At 35.7% G+C, this 26,973-nt stretch overlaps 1 protein-coding gene across 1 annotated transcript in view; it reads right to left on the bottom strand.

The window, feature by feature from the left end:
* Window positions 1-26,973, bottom strand: part of PRKDC (protein kinase, DNA-activated, catalytic subunit) — a 78,439-nt gene that overhangs the window by 41,520 nt on the left and 9,946 nt on the right. The window contains 39 exon segments of the mRNA XM_040550349.1: window positions 499-647; window positions 871-943; window positions 1,372-1,437; window positions 1,970-2,138; window positions 3,229-3,407; window positions 4,776-4,983; window positions 5,967-6,094; window positions 6,344-6,511; window positions 7,492-7,596; window positions 8,476-8,537; window positions 8,540-8,684; window positions 10,109-10,170; window positions 10,173-10,239; window positions 10,242-10,294; window positions 10,297-10,319; window positions 10,541-10,692; window positions 11,613-11,745; window positions 11,876-12,084; window positions 12,978-13,204; window positions 14,168-14,206; window positions 14,209-14,421; window positions 14,920-15,053; window positions 16,051-16,150; window positions 16,743-16,837; window positions 17,264-17,490; window positions 18,261-18,368; window positions 19,710-19,862; window positions 20,548-20,711; window positions 21,580-21,670; window positions 22,646-22,752; window positions 23,020-23,088; window positions 23,091-23,178; window positions 23,559-23,646; window positions 23,648-23,676; window positions 24,068-24,154; window positions 24,989-25,148; window positions 25,635-25,750; window positions 26,208-26,357; window positions 26,606-26,743. Of these exon segments, the coding sequence (XP_040406283.1) occupies window positions 499-647; window positions 871-943; window positions 1,372-1,437; window positions 1,970-2,138; window positions 3,229-3,407; window positions 4,776-4,983; window positions 5,967-6,094; window positions 6,344-6,511; window positions 7,492-7,596; window positions 8,476-8,537; window positions 8,540-8,684; window positions 10,109-10,170; window positions 10,173-10,239; window positions 10,242-10,294; window positions 10,297-10,319; window positions 10,541-10,692; window positions 11,613-11,745; window positions 11,876-12,084; window positions 12,978-13,204; window positions 14,168-14,206; window positions 14,209-14,421; window positions 14,920-15,053; window positions 16,051-16,150; window positions 16,743-16,837; window positions 17,264-17,490; window positions 18,261-18,368; window positions 19,710-19,862; window positions 20,548-20,711; window positions 21,580-21,670; window positions 22,646-22,752; window positions 23,020-23,088; window positions 23,091-23,178; window positions 23,559-23,646; window positions 23,648-23,676; window positions 24,068-24,154; window positions 24,989-25,148; window positions 25,635-25,750; window positions 26,208-26,357; window positions 26,606-26,743 (4,734 nt within the window).

Consider the following 26,973-nt stretch of genomic DNA (forward strand, 5'->3'; position numbering starts at 1 on the left):
ACTCAGCATTAGAAAATGCAACACATCTCAAGCCCTCTCCCTCATTTTCTGGGGGAACCCATCCTCAAGTAGAACAGGAAATCAATCAGCCCTTTTAACTTCAGCACCTTTAAAGTTTGTCACAGTGAAACTTTTTGTAAGTGACCGACTCTTCTTTGTCATTTGATACCAAATTTATTCTTCAACTGTTACTAGTAAATGTAAGACTAACAACAAATAAGCCTTACTTTTTTTTTTTTTTTTTTTAATTTCTAAGCCTGTTAAAATATTTGAGCATCACTACTGACAGGCAAAGCAAACCCTTTCTTTAAATTTTAGATTTCAAGCTATTATACAGATTGCTTTAGAGAGCAATTGTACTCTGCTTTATCATCAGGGAACCTTTTGTATTTCTCAGCATGATACACCAAAAAAATTCTATTTTTCAACCCCAGTAACTACATGGAATTGCTAAAAAGCATATAAACTTCTTTCATAGCATGTAAGTCGATAAATTACCTTCCTCCTGAAACGTGCACTGCTAGCTGCTACGTCTTGGGAACTGTAAGAAAAACCTTGGACTCCAGTAGAAAAATCAAACTGACTCATTTCCTCACTCAAACTGCTATCCATCATGTATGATGCAGAAGCTAAATACTTGGGTTCATCTAAATAGAAAAAAGATGAGACCATTAATCAAGGTAATTACAAACAAACAAGCCTTTATTGACCACTGAAACTTGAGGGTGGATGGAAATTGCTTGTATGACAAAGTAAAGTGAATGCTTTTATGTGTTCTTGATACTGTAAAGCCAATTAACAAGGCATCAATAAACAGTGTATGAAAGGTAAGATGGCAATTTTTTCCATAGCCATAAATGGATTTCATACCCAGATCTCCATTTCCAGCCTCCCTGGCTTCCTTCCTAATAGCAACGTATCGCTTCTTCCTTTCCAGAGGCACCTGGGAAACAGCAAGAAATAGTTTCAAAATTATTACTATTTTTAAACTTTTAATTGTATGACTTCTCAAAACTGGCAAAGATCATCAAAACCATATAAAAAGAAATGGAAGTTTCATGTTACAAGTACTGATTATTAATGCTACAGAGTAAAAGCTAAATCACTTATTTCTACTGCCATTCAATACCGTAGTAGGTGTGCTAAAATGCGTATTAAAACTTATATGTACCACAAGCATGTTCTAAATGTCAAATCTGTATTTCCTTCAGAAAAATGTACTTTAAAATATTGGAGGAGTACTCCATTTTTTGTTAACTACAGAATTCTCTTTCTTTGGATGTGACAAGTAACTATTTCTATAGTAACCATGCTATTAAAGACATACTCACTTTTTACTTGGAGACACTAGAACCCAGAACTTCCACTCACCTCAATTTCTACAGGAAATGTATACTGACGCTTCAAGTCTATCAAGTTCTCAAAAATCAGCAAGTTCTGCAAACCAAAGAATATTTGGAAATATCAAAATTATAATGCTGCACTCAATTGCTCTGAGAAGAATTTTTTCTTCTAATACAACAGTTCAAGGCACAGTATAGAAAATATGGCAAGTTTTCTCTTGGATCAACATTTAAATAGTCAAATAGCAATATTTTCTTAAGAAATTCAAAGCACAGAAAATGCACTCTGCAAAAAGGGTCTCTATTATTCAAGTATATTCCAAGCACTGAAGAACTTAACACGTGTTTTCCTGTATATTAAAAAATCCATTGAGAGTGAAGAGAAAACATGGTAAATATATTATTGATCACCCACTCCAAAGCAGATGTTAAAGCCTTCATCAGCAATTCAAATGACACGAAGGACGCAAGAAAGTCAGCTACCACTCCTTCTACTGCCTCACAGGGTAGTTCATTATACAACTGCATGTCATTCAGGTTTGATTCTTTGATTTATTGCCTTCAAGTAAAATCATTTAGAAGGCTTCCAGAGCTGCGAAACACTAACAGCAACAATAGCTTCTCACCTTTTCTGCTTTTTCTGTAAAAAGAAAGCCTTGATAAAATTTACTCTCCGTGAAGACACAACTAATAACAGCAATAGCACAATTATATGCTGCACAATGATACTGTCTCCTCTTCTCCAGCAACTGACTCTCCCCTGCCATGTTTTCTGTAAATGCATCATAGCAGGACCTGAAAATAAAAACACGCAAAGAACAGGCAAGTAAAGATCAGAGGTCTTTTTGTTTTTCCCCTTCTTTTTTATAAGGACAGGAAAGACCCCCCAGTCTGACTGATTGATTCTGAGATCAACAGGATCTCAGAAGATCTGTATTATTATAGCAGTATCAGCATTAAATCACTTCAGGCTTTTATTCAAGCTCCTAGCAGGTATACTGCTCTGAAATGGAACCACTCAGCAATGACTAAGCCAACTTTCTCTGATATTTACACAGCCATCCTTATGTCAAGGTTACAAAAGGATGTTTTCATACAAGATGGAGATACATTTCAACCCATGCACAGATATGACTTGTGGTCCTTTCCCAGCAACACCTCAGTAGACTGGCATGCTAAGCTATGTTACAGATTACCCAGAGAAAACCAGTTTAAATGCAATTTTATAGGTCTTTTGCTCATAGCCTGTTATAGATTTTATACAAATCATAGTCAAGAAATTATATGAAGTTCCTATAGGATGTAATATTGTAAAACTAAAGAAAAAAAGAACATTCAGGCATATTATATAATTTTCAGAATATTAAACAAACTAAATAGTATTTATTAGCATATACATTTAGTATTAATCTTCCATTCCCCTCTGCAGAGCAATTGAAACAAACTACACCTGCTGGATGTGCTGCTGTATTGTGAAGTGTAAATGAAAATCCATCCCATCTTCTCACTGATCACATAAATACCTATCTTATGACACATTTGTGTACGCTGTGGTTCCAAGTATAATGAAATTGAAATTATGAAGACAATTTAAAGGCAAATAACCATACCAAAAAGCAAAAATAAAAACACAAGCTTAACAAAGAGAAAACACCTGGCAAAAAGAGGACGCAGGAGTCATCCTGACATGGTCTTGAACATAAACTACAATCCTTTTATCAATGCAAATTCAATACTGTCTATTCCATTGGAAACCAAAAGCTACATCACAGATTATGTTTACCCTTGAGCAAATCAAATCTTCTGCTTTGTAAGGCATACTTAAGAAGGAGTATCTACCAAAACCTAATTAGAAATTAAAAGGAAATTGAAATAATAATCTTACTTTATTAGTGCCTTGGTAAGTTCATTTCCTTCTACACTTATAGAGCCACGGTAAGCTTGGTTAATTTTAGAATCCTTGGAGTAAACATCTCCTTTTGAAAGACGTACATACATCACTTCTAGCATCTTGTAATATCCCATTTTCTTGGTGACTTGTGTATCAAAAATATATTCATTGGACTGCAAACAAATAAGCAAAGCCTCAGAAACAGATTTCCCAGATTTTGCCCTTGCTAAGTAGCTGTATGGTTATTCTAGTTTCTTCTAGTTAGCCTTCAGCTTACTTCTACCTTCTACAACAGAGAAGAGAACTGAGGTTCTAATTTCCCGTGTAATACAGTTATTAAAAGTATATGCTGATTTTCTTATCTGGTAAGCTGCTAACTATGCTTGGCTAAATCATTAGAGTGGTGCTTGAATAACTTATACAGAATACCAAATAACCTATTGGACTCAGACACCTTAAGCAAAACACACAGCTGTAAGAGCAATCCAAGGAGACAAACACGCTTGGTGATGAAAGGAATGTCAGTTTGAACTGTCTGCTGAGAGAGAACAGCAATTTGCGCAACCTGAAGATATATAAAGCTCCTTAGCCCAACATGAGCTGAAAACACATAACATCTTTCCCCATGAAAACTAGGATGGATTACTTTTGAAATGAAGTAAACAAAGATAAACATTAATAATGAAAGATAAAAAACAAATGTAACTGACAAAAGCCAAAATAAGACATTGTGCGACTACTACCAGCACCACCATTTCATAAAATATAATAGTCACCATATTGGGTATTATTCATGAGTTTCTTTATGCATCTCACTTCGTTGCTAAGATTTACAGCAAAAGAAATTGTGTGTGTGACCCCACATAAGTCTTTAGTATTTTATTTTTAATGATTACTATTAAATTCCGATAAGTTTAGCATGTTGTTTTTGCTCCTGCCCTGAAACAGATGCATTAGCAAAACGGAGGGGAGAACTACAGCAACAGTAGACATCTCCACCGACAAAATCATTGCATGTAATCAATTTGGAGTACAGGCTGCACATGGAGAGAGGAAGGTCTGTGCTGACCTCACTGAAGCATCTTTGCAATGATCAAAAGACAGATGTGTTTCTTTCTCTACAAGTATGGCATCTAATTTAACAGCTTTCACTACACATCTCTTTTACAATGTAACAATAGGCTACAGTTCCATATGCCTTTTATAATTCGAAGTTAGAATGGGTTTTGACAAAATATCAGACCCCCTTTTTTATATATGCTGTGTCATCTTCAATTTTTATATACAGTAGATACATGAACATACATTAAATTCAAAGCAATAGTGTAGAGGAATAAAGAAAAGCTTCCAACCAATAATCAAACTATGTAATCAGCAAAAACTTCTGCTCCAAGACACAGACAACTGGAAAAATGGAAAGCAAGTGGCTTCAATTATAGTGTTTCACTCAAAGTTAAGCAAAATATATGCAGTGACACCAACCTCTTATAAGACATTCCCCAAATTTGTATTTATTTATTAACTTATTAAAGAGTCCATACCTTTGTAAACCTGGAATTAAGCGTATCCATAGCCTGCACTATAGTGTTGCTGAAGAATTCTCTCAGTGCATCCAAGCTGCAGTGCGACAAGAGAGTGAGGAGAGAGCGATCTACAAAAGCTTGACGTGTAGTATTTGAAAGATGGTCTTCATGCTGGAACATTTTGTGAACAGTGTCCAGCAGTACCACTTGTTTGTCAGTGCTGCTCCTAAACAAGATAGAAATCTCAAGATGAAAACTCTTACCAGACTCCATTTACATTTTAAAACTCCCTATCATTTTTTTTTTAATCACCTGCATGCATACCCACTTGGGTATGATCCTACAAGATCTGGCGGAATTGCCACTTATTGTGGAACTCTCCAAACAAAGTCTTCTAGCTGTGCAACAAGGAGCAAGCTTGTTTGCACATCTCTGTTGTTTAATGCAAAAGCAGCCACTAGCTTTGTCAGTCCCTTTTTCACTGGGCAACCTAAAACACATTCTAGTACATGTTAAGGGTGGGGACAAATGGACAACACAAAAAAAATGAGACCTAACAGTTATCAAGTCCTTCTGTGGTATATCAAGTGTTTCACTACTACATAAACTATTGATCTGAATAATTTTATAAAAGCTGTAAATCCAAAAATGGTATTTGAGCATGTTACACAACTTCTTCTAGGAAACTAGGTGCTCCAAAATAGTTATTGCTTAAATAGTCTATCACGAATTTGAATGTTTGGTTTCCAGATGGAGACCTCTTCTGTAGACAGAACGTGTTTGTGTCAACAATTCAGCATTCTGGAAATACTCCAATTAAATGAATGTGGTGGTGTATTTTCAAAAGGGGTTGTTGAAAGTAATTCACCATTAATTTAAGTGCTATTTATTTAACTGACCACCATGGTTATACAGTGATAGCAAACACAGGTAGCACACACAACTACTACCTTCAATTGGATTCTGCCAGAACAAGCCAATTTACAGAATACTTTACAGAATTTGTCCAGGTATTGCAAGTGCCACCTGGAAATTGGTGCCACTTATTAACACTTCAGAAATATTTCGGAATAACAAAGACAAAAGTAAAATTTGAATTAAAATAAAATGTTACATTAACTTTTACAAGGACAACATAATACAAGAAGCACATTTGCTTCAGTAAAAATTCCATGTGAACAAGGGCAAAATGCAATGGACCAAACTCACCTTCTGGAAATTCTTTTGAAACTGGCTTGAAATAGGTCCTCCATGAAATGTCTTTGGTCCCTACAGAGAATTTCTGTCATCAGCTGCAACAACATTGGACTCTGAGACAACTCCAATGCATCTAAAAACTGAAAAGAAAGTAACACACAAAATAAGGAGCCAAACCGGATCAATTAACTCCATCTCCTTGTGTAATTTTTCGATACCACTAAGGAGCAAATACTGAAGATATATGTATGTAATGTGTATCTGTAAGTTAAACTTCTGGATAAAAACATAACTCAGAAACTGAAAAGCTGATTTCCTTTCCATAAATAGTTTCCAGACACAGTTCAATCAGACTTCTAATTACATATTATTTTGTTAAAATTACTAACCTTCTTTGTGCAGTCTACATAGTTATTGTGCTTCAAGGTTCCTTTGGGAAACTCATCCGAACTCATGGGAAAATTGAAAGCTACAAGTTGATCAAGAGCATCCTTAAGGTCATTAAGTTTTTCTCCAGTCAAATTAGTGAAGAATGGAAGAATTATCACTGCTTGGCCCTAAACGAAAGAATCACAGTTTTAAACTAAAAGAAAATTATTTCTCTAATTATGAAGGAAGCTGAGGACCACAAAATAATCAGCAGGGGCTATGCTTACTGATTCAACAGTTGAGTGTACTGATAAGGACATATCACGTAGCTGCTCTTCTGTAAGGTGCTGATTCAGAAAAAAATGGTCACTAATGAGAGGGAGTTGAAAGCTAATTAAAATCTCATGGCTGACACGGGTATGAATAAAACTTCATTGTTCTTTTAAGCAAGCATCCACTACCACAGAAGTTACCGCTTTTAATGCACAACCTGGCAGCTAAAGCAAGATCCCAAGCTTTATTTCTTTTGAATGCACAGTGAAGTACACAACTGTCTAGTTGAAGGTAGCAATCATACAGAACTATTTTATAAGTACAAAATCTTTAGTCTTCAAGACCAAAGCTTATGCTCCAGCATCTTTTATAACTTCCACTTTCAGTATGCAGTACTTTATCTCCCTCTCCTGATCAAGTCATATATAGCAGTTAATCCATTAGTACTGATTGCATGCTTACAGACATGGATCTAACAGTCGTTGCAGACATCTGTAATTTGACATGCAGGAAGTGCCAGTCCTTGCTAAAAGCCTGATTAACTGTCATTTCTACAACTTTAAAGTGTTTATTTGAAATTATGTGCAACTAATGGTAGATTTTTCCTAAAAATTACATGCTTCTCAGCAGGGCAACAAGAAAAAGAACACCTAAAACAAAAACACATCATCTGTGATGTTGTCTTCAGTCTCTGAACAGCAAACATGACAACTTACTTTTTTTAGGACTTATTTTTTAGGAACTTGAAAGGAAGAATCAAAGAAAACAGAAGTGATGCCCATGTTACTGTGCAAACTAAGGTAAAATTTAATTCCAATAACAGGGGATTTCACCAACCACTAACATTCTGATCTGTAAAGAGCAGTGAAGTGAAGCGTCTAAGCGAGCAATTTACCTTAAGATTTAAGCCTAAATTCTGATCAGTAAGTAGACTGGTATAGGTATCAAAAACAGCTGTAAATGCTTCATGATTGGTATTGAAAGAAACTGAAGAATCTATCTGGAATGACAGAAGTTAAAAATTAGGATTTATTTTTAAACTAGTCAAAGAAATCCTTATATTAATGAACAACAACAACAACAACACAACCCACCCCACATGCTGCAGATTTGTTTCCAAAAGTACACTGAATCAACAGAAGTACACACAGAGCAATTTTGGCTTCAGAAGGCCTATCAGTAAGAATTCCAGAAGTACAAACAAGATTATATGTTACACATTTTCTAGTTCAAAAAATATTAAGCTGCCCCTCAAAACCAAATTTCCTATTTGTCACTTCACTGTTAGATAATACAGAAATATGACTCTGATGTTGTCTAAAACACACCTTTTAAAGAATTCAAGCTGCTAATAATTACATGTATTAAAGTCCTCAATAAGTCATCTTTGTGTGTATTTGCGTATGGCTACTTCTACAAGTTCCTAAAAAGCCTGGGATAAATAGATAAATTCTGTCTGAAAAATAAAGAGCAAAACCCTAATATAACTGAATTTAAAGGTCTTTAAAATAAAGATCTTTCTGCAGTCTGCTGATTTGGGTAGAACTCCTCTACTGTGACTTCGCGGATGCCAACACGAAAGAAGAAATGTTATTAGAGGCTGCTCATTTTCAAAGTTTACTCCTTGTACCAATTCTTCAGTAGGAAAAAAAAGGCAGCAAGAACATGAATAAAGCTTTTTCGAGGAAAAAAAAAAAAAAAAGCTGGCAGGAAACAGGAGGAGTAAAATTCAGTAATTTCTGCCTGTCCAAATATGTACTTTGATATCATCCAGCTTCCCGCCCCCCCAGTATAAAATGTCTGAAATAAAAAACAAACAAACAACCCAAACCCCATTCCCTTAAAATAAGATACCTTCCTACAGAATTAGGAAAGGTACCTGGATGTTATAAAATAATGCATACCTGGAGAACTTTGCCAGCAGGGTCAAGACTGCCATTTGCTCTCGGGAGCTGAACCTTTGGCCCACCAGCTGTCAAGTCTCTTCCAGTTTCTTAGTACAGCTGTGACCAGTTTCACTCCTTGCTGCTTGCGTATGGTACGCTCCCTGAAACTCTGATCTAACATGCCATTCAAAATGCTACCAACCTGAAAGGAAAAGCAACAAATTAAAAAATTTTTTTTTTTTAAACAACACCTACTTTCGAATAGAGACTTCTACCAAATTTACTTCTGTTTCACTCTGAGTACAAGGCAGCAATTTCTTCCCATACCTTTTGAGTGAATATGGAGAAATAAATGATAACCAAGAGTAACGCTAAATACCAGTATTTGAAATATTGATATGGAATTCAGAAATGGGAGAGTACATAACTTATTTGAACAAATTTTGAAGAGAGAAATAAAATACGTCAAACAAGGTATGAACTATGTTTCAATCTCTTTTCTTCGCAGTTTAAGAAAGATGTGACTAAAACCAGTAATCACAGACTTTAAGACTATATTCGGAGTTCTCCCTGATAGTTAGCAATCACCTAATAAACTGGATTTTTTTTTTTTTTTTAAATCAGCCTCGTGATTTCACAGGACTTGGATGTGTAGAGTAAAAAGAAAAACACACCTTATTTTTTTCGTCCCATACTTTAAAACAACCATGTAAAACTAAAGAAGAAATGTCTTAACAAATCACCATAGTAAGTTTTATCTTACCATAATACATCTCTCTACATCAAACTAAATGATTGCTGGTATCATAAATATGCCCCTTGTGTTCTAAAACACTGCTTGGAAGAACACTTTTAAGCATAACATCTTGAATTTAAAAAAATAAGTAAATAATTAGGGAATGACCTGCCTTTCTGAGCATCTTTTAAACAAAAGGGAAAGCAGACTTCTCATCTTTCTTTTTGACCCTTCTGCTCTCAGTACCACTGAAAGAAGGCTTCCCAATTACAACATGCCTCCTACATGGACTTGAAGGAGAGCTCTATATTAAGGAGTGTGGACACTCAGGAGAAAATCTGTTAAGCAAAACAAATGGTGCTGAGACTGAGTACTTGACACCTATGCTGTATTCATCTCGGGTCACGGGTGTTTGTTTGTATGCTTGTCTCTTTTTAATACTTTCACCTAGCTCTACTCCAGCCCTGTGGACTGAATGTCCACTATCACTTCAAGTTAATTTTCCAGTTTAATTTTATCCAAAATGAATCCAGTCCTCATGCTCTAGAACCACAACACAATGAAAAAAAAAAAAAATCAAAGCATGGTAAATGAGTAAATGGGAACAATTAGACTTGCTTTGGAAGGATGTTCTTCATCCAGAGGACTACACAAAAAAAAAAATCCTGAAATTCACAGATTTATAAGATAGGAAGATTTATAGATAGGAAGCGGGTAAGCACTTTCCACTCAGTTTGATGAGATGATGTACAGCTCATCTATCAACGTCACTTTTTCCAACTGCAACTAGGTACACTTTTGCCCCACTGCACACAGTTACATCCACCTGTAACAAAAGTGTTACTTCTAACGTTTCCATTTGATTTTGTCCTTTTAAAAGACATTAATACCATTTGGGGATTGGTGGCAGATGATTCCATAAGCTGGAGTATGATCACATCCAGATGTTTAGCAGCTGTTGATTAATGGTATCTGAGAACAGGCTGTAGAAATACTGTCCATGAGAGAAATTGGATCAGGTTCCCGCTGCGATGCTCCTGATAATGGCACAGATAACACCACCGTGTTCAGCAGCGACTTACTAGCTCCTCACACTGTGAAAATTAGGTATAGACAGAGTATCTCAGCACATTAACCAAAATGCTTGGTACCTAAAATATTCCCTTTGTTCCTCAATTAAGCCACAGAATGCTTACAGTAGGAGTATGATAAAACATCAGCCTCTTTTACTCAAAAGTTCTGTTTATCCTACAGAATAGTTCCTGAAAATAGAAGCTGAGGATTAAGTGTTCAAACTGGAGAACCACATCCTACCTGGTCCATCAATAGCAAAGGACAGCTGCAGAAGTCTATCAGCTAATCGCTTACTGCTGATGTCTAATGACGGAAGAGATATCCTTTGACCCCCAGGTGCAATGCCTTTATAAACAACTGAAAGGAGCTCAGAGCCAATGGAGGAATGAGGTCTTTCATCCTACAGAAACAAAGAAGTGACAATGAAGTGACACCTTTATAATTGAATAGCAAGATTTTTAATCAGACCAACCCTGTTGTGCACAAGGTTCAGAACAAACTATTTTTGAAACATTTTCTGATCCTCTCCTGTATTTCTTTTTAAGATAACAGAACTACTACAGGAATAAAATGAACAGCTGAACGGCTCTATGAGAATGGGTAGGCTGTAAAAGGTAAACCATGCAGTTCCTTGAATATCACTGCCCTATAATCTCAGCTCTAGCTTTTGTTTAGACAGAGGATGGATGGTGAGTACCCCATAGAAATGAAGTATTTTGCTACTTGCTAAATGCAGCCTTGCCCACCAGTTGACATATTCCTTCAATCCTTGTGGCTGTTCCATGACCTGTTTTCCTTTAATTACCCAAAATAAAACAGAGATTGCCCGTAATCAGAAATTTAGTAGAAAGAATTCTTTTGAGTAACGTAACCCCTATACATGTGTATATATATTTATTTTTAAAATGTATTCCTTTTTAAATTTCCCCTCATCACTTTGAACGTCCTTTCTTTAAAAAGGTTTAAAAATGCCTCATTTAAGCAATTACTGATTTCTGATTTTTTGAGCTTTCTGTCTTGTGAAGCTCAGTAAAAGGGAAAATTTGGTGTAGATTCTTGTCACCTCCAGGCCCTAGAAATCGGCGGAAAACAGATGTAATTATTAAGATTGTTTAAACCTCAATATTATGCTACCCAGATTTGTAGAACAAGCATAAAACATTTATTTCTGGCCCCATTCGACATCAGCTTTTCACTGTTGATCTCATTTCACATAACTTCATCTGATCTGTTCTCTGTTTTCATACTGGCCTTTTACACATGTAAAGGTTTTTTCCTTATAAAAAAATATTCACCATTAATTTCTGGAGAAGCAATTACCTGATCGTAAAGAACAGAATGAAGCAGGCCAGATTTCTGGAGTTGCTTGCAGGCAGAAAGAACAGCGCTAAACCTAACTTGATCAAAACGTGCATCTGCATTAAACAGATCAACAGAACAAAGGTCCTCAAGGCTAATGAGAAAAGAGAAGCAAAAACATTACGTTGGTGGGGAGCTCCATTTGCAAGCACACATATTATTTATTTTCTACTTCTCATTTCATTTGTTCTGCATAACATACTTACTAGAAAGTCCCTACTTACCTCTGTGGTGTGATTCTTTTTTTTAAGCACAGTTTCAAAGATTCCTTATAGGGAGATTTCATCAAAGCTTTCAAGAGTCTCACTGAGATATCTGGAAGATTTTTCATGACTTGTACATCAGCTGTATTAAAGCCTATATGTGATGGATCACACACTGTCATCACCAGAAGCTCTACAAGGCTTTCATTAAGTAATTCCTTCTCAAGTAGCTAGAAAAAAATCATTGGAAGAAATCTTTATTTCTAAATCCTTTTAGATTTCCATATTTTATTCATTACTTATCATTACCCCTTATATTTAAAAGGAAACGAAAGATGGAACAGTAACTGTTCTTAAAAAATTGCATTATCTTTCCCTGTGAAACATCTGACTTTCAATGGTTTGTGCCAATAAACAAAAATTGCATACCTATAAATACATATATAGGATGTAAGCTATCTCATTAAATTGCACTTCAGATCATTTATGTCCACATAGGCCTATTTCAGTCTTAATTATACATCTGTACTTGAACTGTACAGCCCTGTGCACACTATTAAACATCTACTTAAAACGAGAGTCTCAGAACTAAACCTGCAGTATGTATTTCATAAAAGATTCACATGTATTACAATTGTATATCTTTAATCATGGTTTGCATTACATCAAGGCTAGGTAAAGATTTGAGAAACCTGAACATTTTTTCTGAATTCAAGAAACTGCCACAACCTGAGTTTTTGCTTTTTAAGCAACTATCACCTTCACACATTTAAGGCAATCAGGCATCCTGCAAGAAATACTGAGTGCAAGTACCCCATGCAGAATGACAAATCTCATTGTCAATATCCTTACTAGGAAAGATTAATTCCTCTATTTAAAACTATATTAACCCCTAAAATTCAACTGCACAATTCTTTTTTTTCTTACATGCAAAGATTGTAACAGTTGACGATGCTCAGCCATCAATTTGAATTAAAGCACCACTAATAATGATGTTCTCCAGCAAAACAACCTCACAAAAAAAAAAAAGCAACCAAAAAAAAACCACCAAACAACCCACAGCAGAATCTTTAACTAAATCTAAAATTTGCATCTTTTACTCACTATGGATTTCAGTGCCTACCTTCCAGAAATCCTGCTGGCATGTTTCCAGGATCAGGGTGACAAACTTCATGATTCGGACTATAATTGTACACTTACTGTAATTATACATTTCTCTCTCCCGTGGACTGAACATGTTGTGTTTTGATCTGCTATCAAAGCACTGCTCTGTTGCATGTATATCATGCAAAGCAATAGTTTCAAGGAAGAACTGCACAGCTTCCAAGAATGAGGATCTTTCATTTACACCTAAGAAGAATCATAATAAGTTGAAACAAGACAGCAGCTCACAACTTTCAAATACATTGTTTTGTGTTTGGAAGAAAACAGCTGTGTTGAGGTGACAAACAGAAAACTACCACATCTCACAACAGTATTTTCTGATAGTCCTATGTCAGTTCCAAATATTAACAATATGGGCAGTGAAGGATAGCTTTCTCATTGCTGATCATTATAAGCATGTAATTACCAATGATGATTTTAAGCACTTTTATTAATAAGGATGAAAACATTAAATCCGTAGTTATGAATAATTTGGCTCTACGCTACCTGCATCCAATAAAGATCTTACAACATTGCTTCAAATGAAGACAGAGATGACACTGACAGGCAGACTACCTACTACATGCACAAAACTTCATACATAAAGTAACAATGCAACTGTACTGTTTGTGATAAAATGCATTTTGTTTAGTCCTGCATGAATAATTAAAAGAAAGTTGAGACCCCATGTTTACACACGATCAAGACTCAAATGCAAGACTGTTAAAATTGAAACATCAGAGACTGAAGAAAGACAGCATATAGAGTGCTTAAAGTGAAAAGGAGACTTCTTCATTACTTTCTCATAGCTTCCTCCAGACATCGATAAAGATCAGGTAAACAGCCCTGGAAGGACTTTTTTTTTTTTTTTTTTTTTAAATCTATAGCACTCCTCAGCAGAGGGAAGTTAGCTGTACAGCATAATTTTTCAAGATGAGACAGTAAAACAAATTACTGGTGCGTGGTTTAATGGTATATTTCTAGGACCAAAAGGAAACATTTTAAGATACAGTATTGACAAAGTACTTCTCATCAAAAAACATTCAGCACTAAGTTCTGTCACTGAAATCTTTGGGAGAGTTTGTAAAACTCATTAACTCTACATTAAGGAAAAAAAGCTTCAAGTCTAAGGTAGGAACTCCTCTTGGAGGTGGTTTCTGTAACACTCACCCAGAATCTCATGAGGTTTTATCATTCGCAGCTCAAAAATGTATTGTAGCAGTCCAGTGCTGCTAAGAACATATCCATCCACCGCATGACAGTCTGTAAACTAAAGGGCTCCTGCATACAACGGAGAGTTGGCTGAGACAGAATCCCAGATGGACTTTTGGCATCACTGCCACCTCCTTCAAATTTGTTAATAAGGAAAGACACATCTTGTTTTTTTAAAACATCAGCCAGCCAAGAAGAAGGAGAATTGTTCCCTGATAGAAATAAAAACAGATTTAACTTATATAGGAAAAACACATTTCAAGCTGGCAAGAAGTTAGAGGCAAATGGACCGTCATGCCCAAATTTTGTGTTTTAAGCCAGATCTTCTAGTAGAGAAGGTATTGATCATACTGCTTAAGTTACCCACAAGGAAGAGGCCAATTTGAGAGCCACTCCCACTCATTCCCAGTCTGCAAATATTGCTTTCATAGTTGGATGCAACTGCAGTTCTGGGCCTGGAAGTTCTCCTTCCTGACCAGAAGGACACTTGCAATAAAAACTTCTTCCATATCCACAATCCCACCCCAAGCCCTGAAGTTCTCACAGTATTTGATTTCCAACATTAGCAACTATTCAGTTTCTATTTAATAGCAGTGAGTGAACAGGCACTTACGTCAAAAATATTTTTTCTAACAATTAACACACCACGCAGAAAATGTATAGGGAAGGAATTTCGAAAGCAAAGAGTAATACATTGTAACTTACGGTACCTGGTAACAAAGGAACAAATTCATAGAACAGCTCCATGGCTTTATGTCGGCACTCCGTCTGAGGTCGCCCACACTGCACTAAGAGCCACATGACAATGTCCTGAAGGCACACTGACTTACAGGCTGGAAATCCTCTGCACAAAAACATTAAGGATTAACAAACCTCATGACATCTAACAAGAAGTCAAAGTCTTTCGGTTGAAAAATCATCATTCCATGAAAATCATGAACATCGTTTTATCTATCTAACCCAAATCCATTTGCGCTACAAGGAAGAGCTCTTCTACAAGCATGGCTTGTACTGCTTTCCCTTTTCCTCACTCTGCTTTGGAAACCCAGAGCATAGTCTTTGTGGCAACAGTTTAGAAAGCAGAACTAGATCTTTTTCCTTCTCTTTCTAACACTCAGAGACAAAAATGGAGATTAAGGCTTAAATAAGCCTGCACAGTATCTCCTCTCCCTAATTATCTTGTCTCCTAACTTACTACATGCCACAGCAGTGAGCTAACTCTCAGACTCCACTTGCCAGTTTCTTTAAGACACAGGATAGTTTGGGTCAAAAGGGACTTAAGGATGTTTCTAGTCCAACATCCTGCTCAAAGGAGGGTGAACTGGGTGATCAAAACAGGTGACTCAGAGCATCCAGCCTGATACTGAATCCATTCTTGCTTTTACCATTATGCCTCTTTACTTGCTCATCATCCTATTGCAGCTAGTCCTACTTCTGCTAGTATTTACATCAATAATAAAAGACTTGAGAGAAGTTTCTTCCAAGTGCTTTCTAACACCAGCACTAACATTATTATGAACAAAGCTGCAAGGGAAACATGCTTTTTCTTTTCCTGACAACCCCACACAATTAAAGCAAGCGTTCTGTTCTGAGCTCACCACACAGGAATAAAGAATGACCATTATGAACCTCTACTACCACATCCAGCATTTCCTACCAGTGGTTCAGCAGACGTATCAGGGAAAGAAAGAACTTTTCCCCTGATGCTTTGGAAGCACACATCCACTAGTGACATTCACATGAGGAATTCCCTTTTCAGAATCTTAAGTGTTTAACGGAACTGCATACATTGTTAAATATGATCTAATATTTAAAAAGCAAAAGAATGGCAAGTTGCTGACCGTGGTACTCGCCGCTTTCCTTCCTTGTTCAGAGAAGGTGCTTTATGCATGATTATGCGCTTCAGGTGATGAATAGCATCACAACATTGTTGAGCAGTACCTGTTAGAAAGAGAGAACAGGCATCTATAAATAAATACTAGTGACTTGGTTAAAATGAGCTATTATTGCTATAGAAATAGTGCAAGAGACTGACACAGGATGATGTCCATTACCTCCATCATTCTGTGCTTCTATAGTATGTTTTTCAAGGTTGCAGAACAAGACCGTAAAACAGCAGAGAGGTCAACATGGCCTGAGCCAACCGTGAGGCCTCTGCTACAAAAATGTATATGCTTTTATTGTGCTCATGCTTAGAGAAACAATAAACTTTTCCCATATAAATATCTCTTTTGAGGCTACCTCTATGATATCCCAAACTGCTTCTCTGAAAGAAATAAAGCCTTGTAACATCAGATTTTGGCTTTCTGTTCTAATTGTTATTATTTGATGAAAATAAGAGCATAAGAGGAAGAAAAAGACAAAATAAATAAATAAATAAAACCAAACAAAAAATTAATGATGAAAAACAATACTTCCATTGTTGCAAAAGTAGGCCCATTTACATTTCCTAAAATTATAGATTGTTTATTTATGTATTTATTGATTCAGTGAGGTGGCTTTCGTTTTCATTCCACAGTTAGTTATAGCTCACCTAATGATTTCTCATCTGTATGAGTTAAGGCCAGACTTTCCAGAAATACAACCAATGCTTCAAATACAAACTGCTCCACCAGAGAATTTTCTTCCCTTTAAAATCAGAAATAAATATGATGAGAAACATGAGTAGAAGAAGCACTAAGTGTGAAATTCTAATTAAAAAACAAATTAAAATACTGCAGAGATAAACCGCGTAAGACTTTTGTACAAAAAATACACCTAAACAACTCCAAAAAGAATAACAACAAAGATTTGCTGAGTACTTTTAAAAAACATAACTCCCCATAAAGTTGTGACAGAAATTTAAACTTCTATGCTCCTCCCTTGTAGGAAGCCCAACTACACAATTATAATTAAATTACATCAGTGAATGATCCAAAGAACACAATTTTACAGCTACTACATATAATAGAACAAGTGTCAGTGGGTGACTGCTCAAGTCCTACACTTGATTCTTTTTATCTCCTTGAACTTTTTAGTCTACGTTGGTTACTGTTCCAAGCTCTGTTTGCTCACCTAAATTCTCTGTAAATGCTGTTAAAAGCAAGTGCTGCACCTAGTCTCTTGAAAGCATTGGGATGAAGAGCAAGACTATATAATCGTTTAAAAAGAGACTTGGTGTTTGCTGGGCTTCTCTCCTGCTGTCTCGGTGTTGTCTGCTTAATAGACCATTTCAAAAATTCTCGTACACACTGACCACAGAAATCTCTCAAAGTGCTGTCAACTGGATCCACTATGCCACTCTGAAATTATGCAAGATAGTTTTATTACAAGAATGAAAAAACAAACAAACAAAAAACATTGTCTCAGTGCAGTGTTATAAACAATACCAGGAGCAACTCTACATTAAAAAATATACAGTTTCCCCAGTTTCCCAGAAATAATAAAGCTTCAGAACTAGTACTGTCCAGCGGAAGGACAGTATTTCTACCCTTCACAGCACTGGATTAAGCCTCAAAGATCCGGGTTTCTATTACCATCTGAGCTGGTAACCAGTTTAGAAGCCTTGGCTAAGTCATTTCATTTTCTGATAAAACAGTTTCTTCTGCTTTACAAGTGGTGTGACAATACTGACTTTTCTTTACAAGAAGTACTGTGAAATCTCCTGACATGACTTCAGCTTTTAAGACAGTTTTAAATTTAAAGCTTCTGTACCTCGTGAAAGCAAGGAAGCTTAAAGAAAAATTAAACATGCATCAAAAGTGACTTTCATTCAGAATTGGGGGGAAAAAGTAGTTACTTTACTTTTAGTAGTTACTTGTACACACTGATGATAAAAGTGTGTTTCATTACTCTTACAAAGACTATGAAGGCGCGAACTGCGTATCAAGGATGTCAAAGAAATAGGAACACCAACTGGTCATAAAATTGGTAAACTGGTTTCCTTTATTCAGATAAATAAGGAGCCATTGTATCAGTTTATGTGCTCCTGCTTCTTTCAGTAGTAGAATGATGCTAGCTAAAAACAAAGTCACACAGCACAGAAAAGTGAAAAGGACGACTTATGACCTACCAAGATAGCTTCCAGGAATGCCACTGTATCTTGACTCTCAAATTTTTTGTTATTGGTAAACCAGTGAATGAGTTGCATGACTAAAGGCTCATACAACTGTCTTGTTACCTGAAAAGAAAGTATCTTGTTACCTGAAAAGAAGTAATCCTGGAAATGTAGTTGGCTTTAAACATATTTCAATGCTATTTAAAACATGCAAGAATAAAAGACAATACTTCTTTGAAAAAGGGTCTGTAAAATTAACAATTGCCTTCATATTACATTACCACATAAGGATTTATATATGTGTGTATATATATATATATATATATGGACAATTATATGGACAATTATATATGGACAATATATATATGGACAATTTGTATTCAACTAGTCTCAAAAGATCTCCAAGCTTACTTTCAGTAAGATATTCTGAGGCAGACAAAGAACATTGCATGTCACTGACTGACATGCTAATATACTGCCAGGGAAACAGGGAAGTTCAAAAAAACTTTCAATCAAAATACAGCTTATAAACAGTCATTACCTTATACATTACTCTAATTTGATGGATTTCAACATTTCTGCTAAGTTAACCAGATCAAATCCTGTCATTCTACAACATGATGGAAATAACCATTAAATATACTTATATATGCATACATATGTGCTTATAATACAGTATTGCATGTCTGTGGACATTGGTTTGGACCAATCCAGCCATTATTTAGGGTTATTATTTATGGTTTATGTTCAGCCATATGCCAGCAAAAAGGGTTTCACTTAAATTGATAACAGTTTCCTGTATATTTTAACAGGAACCCTGCAGTCTAAAAATAAAATCTGGATGCCAGGGTCCCAAACAACAATATGAAAAGGCACAACATCTATAATTTCAGTGGACCCGAGCCTATGTGCCATGGAGATTTCTATTTTGTTTTGTGTAAAGAAGGAGAAATAATAAGTTCATATGTTAGAATTAAATATATCCTCCTCAGCTATCAATGAGGCAGCTACAATCTCTCTCCCAAACGCTTTTATTACAGATTGAAGCTTTGCATTCATTCCATACTGAACGAATCAGTTTCTGCTCAAATTAACTTATCAGAGAAAAAGAAAAATACAAAAATAAAATATAGAAATAAAGAACAACTAATACTACAAACTCTTTAAATGAATCTTGAAACTAAATTTAAACACTCCCATAGCTGTACACTCCTGTGAGTTACTCTGGACTGCACTTCATTACTGATGTCTTTGAAAAGGCTTCAATCCCTCCCCCTACTACAGAAAGCCTGAAAAACTATCCCTAAAATAGAATTTCAGCTTCCAGAATGCAGTACAGTTGGAATAAAGGCAATGTGTCAGGATAACTGCTGACAGAATAACTTCAAAATAAAATTACAAGATTATTTCCATGCATAGAGGTACTTTAAACAAGCTAAAATACTTTTAAGTGATTCTGTTTACCTGGTCTACATCACAAGCAAGACGAAGCAGTACTGGAAATAATCGTTTATATAACAGATACATGGGTGGGGGACCCTCACGTCTTTCTGGCATCTGAGATGCTTTCCCCAACATATATGCAACTATGCTATGTAGCAGTTCACATGCTGCAACCTGAAATTGAAAAATCCTGTTAGCTACACATCCATTACTTCCACAGAGAAGACAAAGTTGTGAACAAGAAAGAAGAAGAAAGGGTATACTTGAGAAATCAATTCAATCTATGCAAAAATCACCATTTCAGGAAGAGATGGCATCCATGTAAATAATCTACACACATTCTACCTTGCCTTTCTCCTTAAGTTTTAGTCTCTATCAAATGCAGTCACTTTTCAACAGGAGAAAACACATCACTGGATAAATCACCATCACTGCATGTTCAGGGATACCTCCATTCCAGACTCTTTGGAAATCAATATCCCAATCAAGCAAAGCAAATATTTGCTGGAATATACATTACAGAGAATCAAAATACTTGCTTAAGTGCTCTGCTGGACTGAGCCCAGAAGCTCACAGACTAGGCATGAGGAGGACATCAAACAACACTGAAGATCAATTAAGATAAAAATTTACATTTTTAAGCTAAGTCTAACTCAAAAAGGCACATTGCTGTCTGATAGAGCTAATAGCAACATTTGCTCTTTATTTTTTAAACACTCAGAGTAATACGATCATGAAATAGCATGGAAGAAGCACATTTATACCTCTGAATTAACAGGCCTTTCTGAATAAAGAAGACATTATTTTATGCAGTATCTATCAGCTAGCATAAACAAAAATGCAAAAAACACATGAATACTTTTGTTTGTCTGTCACTTGCAGAAAGAGCCAGGTCAGTCACACGAGGCAAGAATAAATCCAAGTAGATGACAGGCTTCATATCTGCAAACGGTACAGCAAAGCTCAGGTGTCTCTCAGTGTCCCAGGATACGCATTTCTTCATCATCTCTTCTGCAGAAGTAGCTAATGCATTTGAAAAGAATAAATTAAAACAACAACAAAAAAGCTTTATGTAATATACACAGAACAAGTACTTCTATATATCAGTCAAGAAAATTCTATAGCCTTCCAACTTCACTTGGATTGCCACTGAACATTAAGGCTTTATAAAGTACTGGATGCTACAAGTACCAGAAGTATCTTAGAAGGCCGGTTTTATTTGCACATCCAAACAGGTTTTCGCCACCACATGAAAAAAATAATTGCAACCAACATTTCAGCAGATAGCTGCAGCAGCCTTCAGTTTCAATACAGTTAAGTTTGGAGACAAGTATAAACTCATAAGACATTGAACCACACTTGATTTAAAATATTTCTTTAAAATATCCAATACATTACTTGTCTACTGTCACTAACAATTGAAAATCAGATCCAACATACAGATTCCTACAGTTGCACAGGGACTACATGTACAGCTACAATCTGCAAAGTCTATACCTTTAGAGAAAACTGCCATACTTCCTTCTCTCCCTCTATTTCCACATTTGTTAACTTGGTCAAAGTCTGACTATACTTTATATTTAACTTCAGGTAATAATGTTACTCTCTCACAATATTTCCAAATTAGCAAAAGAAGTACTTGGCGAAAAGAAAATTGTTTATAAAAGCAGAAAAAACAAATGTAAGCACTAAAAAAAAAAAAAAAAGGAAAAAAAAAACTTTTATACAACTAGATTAACACTGTTCTCCTGAACTCTGAAACTGAATAAAAAGAGCTCTGTTTTAAAAAAAAAAAAAAAAGAGTGAAAACTAGCTTTCCTTGAAAAGCTTGAGCATTCTCGTGAAGTGTGTTGAGATAGCAGAGACATGTACATATTTTTAGGTCACTCACCTGTAATTAAGTTGTGGTTGATCTGTCCTCCCAAAGATCCAAGAAGGCGTGCCACTCTAGTCCTTACTGCTTCCAAGGAGGGACTGTCATCCTGAATAATTTAACAGATTAATATTAGTGAAGGAAGAGTTACTTCTACGTATAGATGACTTGGTTGATATAGCGAATGAAGGATTTATGGCATTTATTAGCATACTGACGAAGATGGAACGGTGTAGAACCTGTGGAGAGGGGAACAGCATCAAAAAAGAAAACAATTTTGGTTCAATAAGCAGAAGGGAACACTGGAAAGCACTTTGATCACATTTTGTGGTCTTTCAGTTACCACTTCTCAAGTAAAGGATGAAATTTTATCAGCACAGATAACACATACCTACAGAATGAAGTAATAATCTAAAAAGTGGTAAGAAATCTGAAGTAAAAATTGTTCTTTCATTCACTTTAACCCAAACACCTAAAATTTAGGTTCTAGAAGCCTGCATGGGATGTAAAATTCACTCACTTTGTTTAAAGACCTCCAGGTTGGAAGGAGTTATATAATCCATATAGGAGTAATTGTTAGTTTCATGCCTGAAAACATTTGTTCCAAGTCAGTTTGCACACTGGAATATACAAATAAAACTACACTTATTTGGAGCTATTTGAGACGCTACTGGTCAAAATAATCAGTATGTTTGACTTTTAAGACTGAACCTAGGATAACAACAACAACTAAAAAGAAAGTTACACATTCAGCAGTGTGCAAATACCATCTTGCACACTTACTGAATGCTATCTGATTTTAGGTGTAGGGAGTTAAATTATCGATTCCCCTATACATCAGCCTGGCAGTGACTTACCAGATTTCTTCAGTTCCCTTTCCCTGCTTCACTGTCATTCTCACCCTAGAATACGACATCTTTTCAATTGTGCTGATGTAGTGGCTTTCTGAGCCACACTGTAGAATGAGTCTCACTGAACTAAGTTAAAAACAACCCTAAGAAAAAGATAAGTATGCACGATTGGAAGAGAAGCACTGGGAGGTGGTTAATTCACATTTAACTCTAAAAAGCATCAATGTTCTTACCAATGAAGAAGTTTTTGCTTTTCTTAAACGCTGTATCACAACTTTGTTAAGTCCTTTCTGGGCTGCTCGAGAAAGCTTCTTTACTTCCCAGTTATCCTGGGGTTCAGCTGATGAACGAAAACCAGCATACAAATATTAGCTTAGTATACCTGTACCTCTGGTACCTGGTTATGGTTTCTTTAAAAACCAACCAACCAAAAAAAAACCACCTACATTCTACTTCAAGAATAAAGGTAAACATTTGGGTGTAAGAGAAATAATATTGTTACAGCTACAAGAAACACAATATAGGTCACTTCATGTCTCTAGGCATAATTATGATTTTTTTTTTTTTTTATCTCCCTCAAGACTGAAAATTCATTGTGCATATGTACCTGTAGGGGTAGAGTTTTTCAAATAACCATCAAGAAGAGGTAAAACATCCTTGTAGTAAGGTTGCATATGTGTTTGGGGATGTGAGTGGACCAGTCTTCCAAAGCATCCAGTCCCAGGTCAGCCAGTGGTATGCAGCTAAGGCCCAGTTTAAATGCATTCTGTGTGTCAAATGTAAAACTATCAGTTTTTCATTTTTAATAACTACTAAGATTTAAAGGGAGATTCCTTATTTGCGAGCATTCAGCATACATCTTCCTTCTTAGTAACTTTGTCTGCTTAACATCTCTTTCAAGATCAGCAGAGGAAACATCTATTCTATTGCAACATAAGCACTAACTGAGTCAGTTAAGTAAATGCTGACAATTTACTTGTTTATTCAAAAAAGCAACTCATTGGTACTTTTTCTTACTGAAGACAATGCAAAGCTCGAGGGATATTAACTTACTTGCTCAACAGGATACTAAATTTGCTCCAATATTTTGGAGCATGTTTTAGGGAAAAAAAAAAAAACAAACAACTATACATCACTTTGACTCACCTGCAGTGCAGGAATATACGCTTTGATATCAAGCATGATGATGTCATGTGGTAAACAAAGTAAAAAATTCAGACAGGATGCCAACAACATCTTTATACTGTTTCATTTTTGCTGTAACCTAAATTCAGATAAATAGGTTAAGAATAAACACAAACCTTGTAAGATCTTAATACTACCTATATAATTATCTACGTAAAATATACGACTCAAGAACAATACCAGAATCTAATTCACCTGCAAATGGTTACTGTGTAGCATTTAATGAACAATTATACGGATGTTTAAATGAGAAGTAACTGTAAATGGTCTATACACTGTTACTGACATTAAATAAAAATGCAGAGAAGCCTACTAAATATCCCTGTATAATACTGTATAACAATACTACATAATACGAACAGCTAGAATACTGCTGTCATGTACACAAGATTTCAGAGAAGATACAATTTTGATTTAGTCATTTATGCTTATATTCAGAGTAAAAAAAGATAGTCAGCAAAATAACTAACCTCTTTTCCGAACTTTACAAACAAGGCAAAGCAAGAGCTCTTTTCTGGGTCTTCAGTAGATTTTCTGAGACTCTTTGGACTGACACCCTACCAAACGAAAACACACATCAACAGTATTAAAAAGTATAGTACACAGTACAAATATGCAACACAAGTTGAACTCAGAACAAATGTTACTGAAGAAATTTGCATCACTGAAAACTTTAAAAGGTATGTTTATTCTCTCAAAGCTTAAACTAACACTAGTACCATGCACACTTAATTTTGTCCTTGCCTTCCCATTCAGTAAATCATAAAAGAAAAGAAAATCCCTAATAGTGGATGCACAGCTGGCAAGAAAGCAGGTAGAATAAGAAAACAGTAGTTCACAACAGCATCTACAGTATAAGCATATATACTGGGAAACAATTTGCTTCACTTGGTGCCATCACCAGCAGCAGCAAGAGCAGTTCTGGGCTGTGTGATGGTTTGCACACATAATGGGATGAAACACCATCGCTTTACAATGGCTTTCATACCAGAAATGGAGCATCATATTTCCTGTGGAAATCAATGAGAAGGATACCACAAGTACAATCCAAAAGTTGAATAATTAACCCAGATGCGTTTCTCTGTTCTGGCTAGATCATTTCTGATAATCAAATTACTTAATCTGCACTGCAAGCATGTTTCCACTCAGGAGTCTGAAACAAGTACTATCAACGGATAGGGTTTCTTCAGAAACTGAGCTTCTAGACTAAATATTGACTTTCTACATGCTTTTAAATACAGAGACATAGGATGCCATAAACATCAGAAACAAACTGTTAACAGTTGCAATGAACTTTCAGCATTGCACATACATGTATAAAAGGCTTATATAAAAGAACTCCACCCATCATTAATGAAACATGTTACCCCTCCAATGGGAAAAGATCTCACCTCGAAGTATTTTATTTTCTTGGCAATTTTCATTGCAACAGAAAGCAGCTTGTAGAATCCACTAATAAGAGGTAGTCTCGTTGAATGTATAATAAGCTCATAACCAAAGGAATATACCCAAGGGTTAAAGTATTCAACATGCTTATCTGGAAGTATCTCTCTAAAACAGATGCACACAAATTATACAGAAGAAAAACAAACAACTGAATAAAAACGTTTGTTTCCTGCCCCCTCCCCACCTCAAACTTTCATGTCAGTAGAAGATAAGCACTTTTGGACCTCCACAGGCAAGCAACGCTGTACCTTTCACTTAATGTCCAATACTGCTTCAAAAAGACTATTTCTGATCTCTGAAATATTTAGTGTATATGGGGCCAGTATAATATAAGAAGTTACCACCTGCACTAAAAGACAATTGCAACCAAATAGCAAAACAGTGTCTCCTGTACTCTCTAAAAAAACAAACAAACAAAACAAACAGAGCTGATGAGCTAGCATGTTTTTACCCATCACCCAGATGTCTGAAACACGGTATCCCTTCTAATCACCTTCATGCAGGTCAGAAACATTCATCTTAAATAAAACTCCTTCCAAATTTCTTCCAACCACTTTGTAACTTCTAAACTATATAGAAGCGTATTAGTACCTGCAGAATTCCACTAGATTTATAAAGGCAATAAAGTCTGTAGGCTTTGTTGGCTGAAGGTTTGAAGCTGGGTCAGAAGTAGGCCCAATCAAAGCACTGTCAGTTTCATTTTCATCCTGAAAGTAAGTTTTGAAACAACAACACTGAATCTCTGCCAACACAGAAATCATTTACACCTTTTTTCCAGATATACAGTCTGGCTCTTCCTCTTTTCTAGTTGCTACTACCTAGTCTGAAACAGACAAATGACTCATGATTGACCCATCAATAATTCAAAGAAAAAATAAACCATGATTGCTCATAAGGAAAAAGTGAGTACCAAAACAAAACACTAGATGCCAGAGTAGGAAGTCTATAATAACAGATTCTGTGAATTACTTCTGAATCTGGTGTTTCCATCTCTTGAAAATACAGTGCAATATCAAAAAAATATGAACAAACCATTTTGACTAATATGAATATGACTTCAAGGACACTATAAGGAGATATAATTGTAACGGAGACAAAACAAGGAATGCGACTGGTTCCACTGTAATAATAGTAAAAATTAATGGACACGTTGATAGGTCTCACCTGTTCATGAACGTTCAGCTTCTGAACAGTCAGGTCCAATTTCTCAATAATCTTCAAAATAGATTTTATAAGTTCATCATACAGCAAACGACTCAGGGATTGCAGCGGTGAATTTCCAGTAAGAAAGTTTTCATCTTCAAAAACAGATTCCTTTGTAGAAGAAAGAAGGTTCACATTTCAAAATACCAATGAGAATTAGGTCCTGAATTTACAAACCAAGGTTAGAATGACTTGGAGAATCAGGCTTTAGAGGTTTCTCAGCTATGGAAGCTGAAATTCCTCCCTGTTTAATTAATTTACCAGTCGCAAAATCCAACTAAATCCTTTAAATAGTTCTTCTACAGCAGTGTAGAAAAAAAAAAAGCCATGATAAGACTCAGGAATAACTATGCTTTTACCTTCATTGTGTCACAGTTCAGTAAACTTCTGAAAAGATACAGATAGTCCTTATATGTTGGTACTTTCCATTTCCCTGTCCCAGTCTCTCTGGGTTCAGAGGAGTCTTCTGATTCAGAAGTTTCTTTTCCAAATAATTCCTGAAAGGACACAGTATTTTTCACAAACACAACACGTGTACCTGACTCAAGCCAAAACAATATAAAATTACTTCTGTAGGTAGAATCCCAAAACATTTGGCTTTCTTATTTAACCAATCTGAAAATAGCACAAAGAACACCATATCCTTTCAAAAATCTCAATCTCTTCCTCGGTTATATGAAACACTCCTGCTGCACAGGATTCTCTCAACACATATATTGAGTAAATT

Source organism: Cygnus olor, chromosome 2 (genome assembly GCF_009769625.2).
Source record: "Cygnus olor isolate bCygOlo1 chromosome 2, bCygOlo1.pri.v2, whole genome shotgun sequence".
NCBI classification, from domain to species: Eukaryota; Metazoa; Chordata; class Aves; order Anseriformes; family Anatidae; genus Cygnus; species Cygnus olor.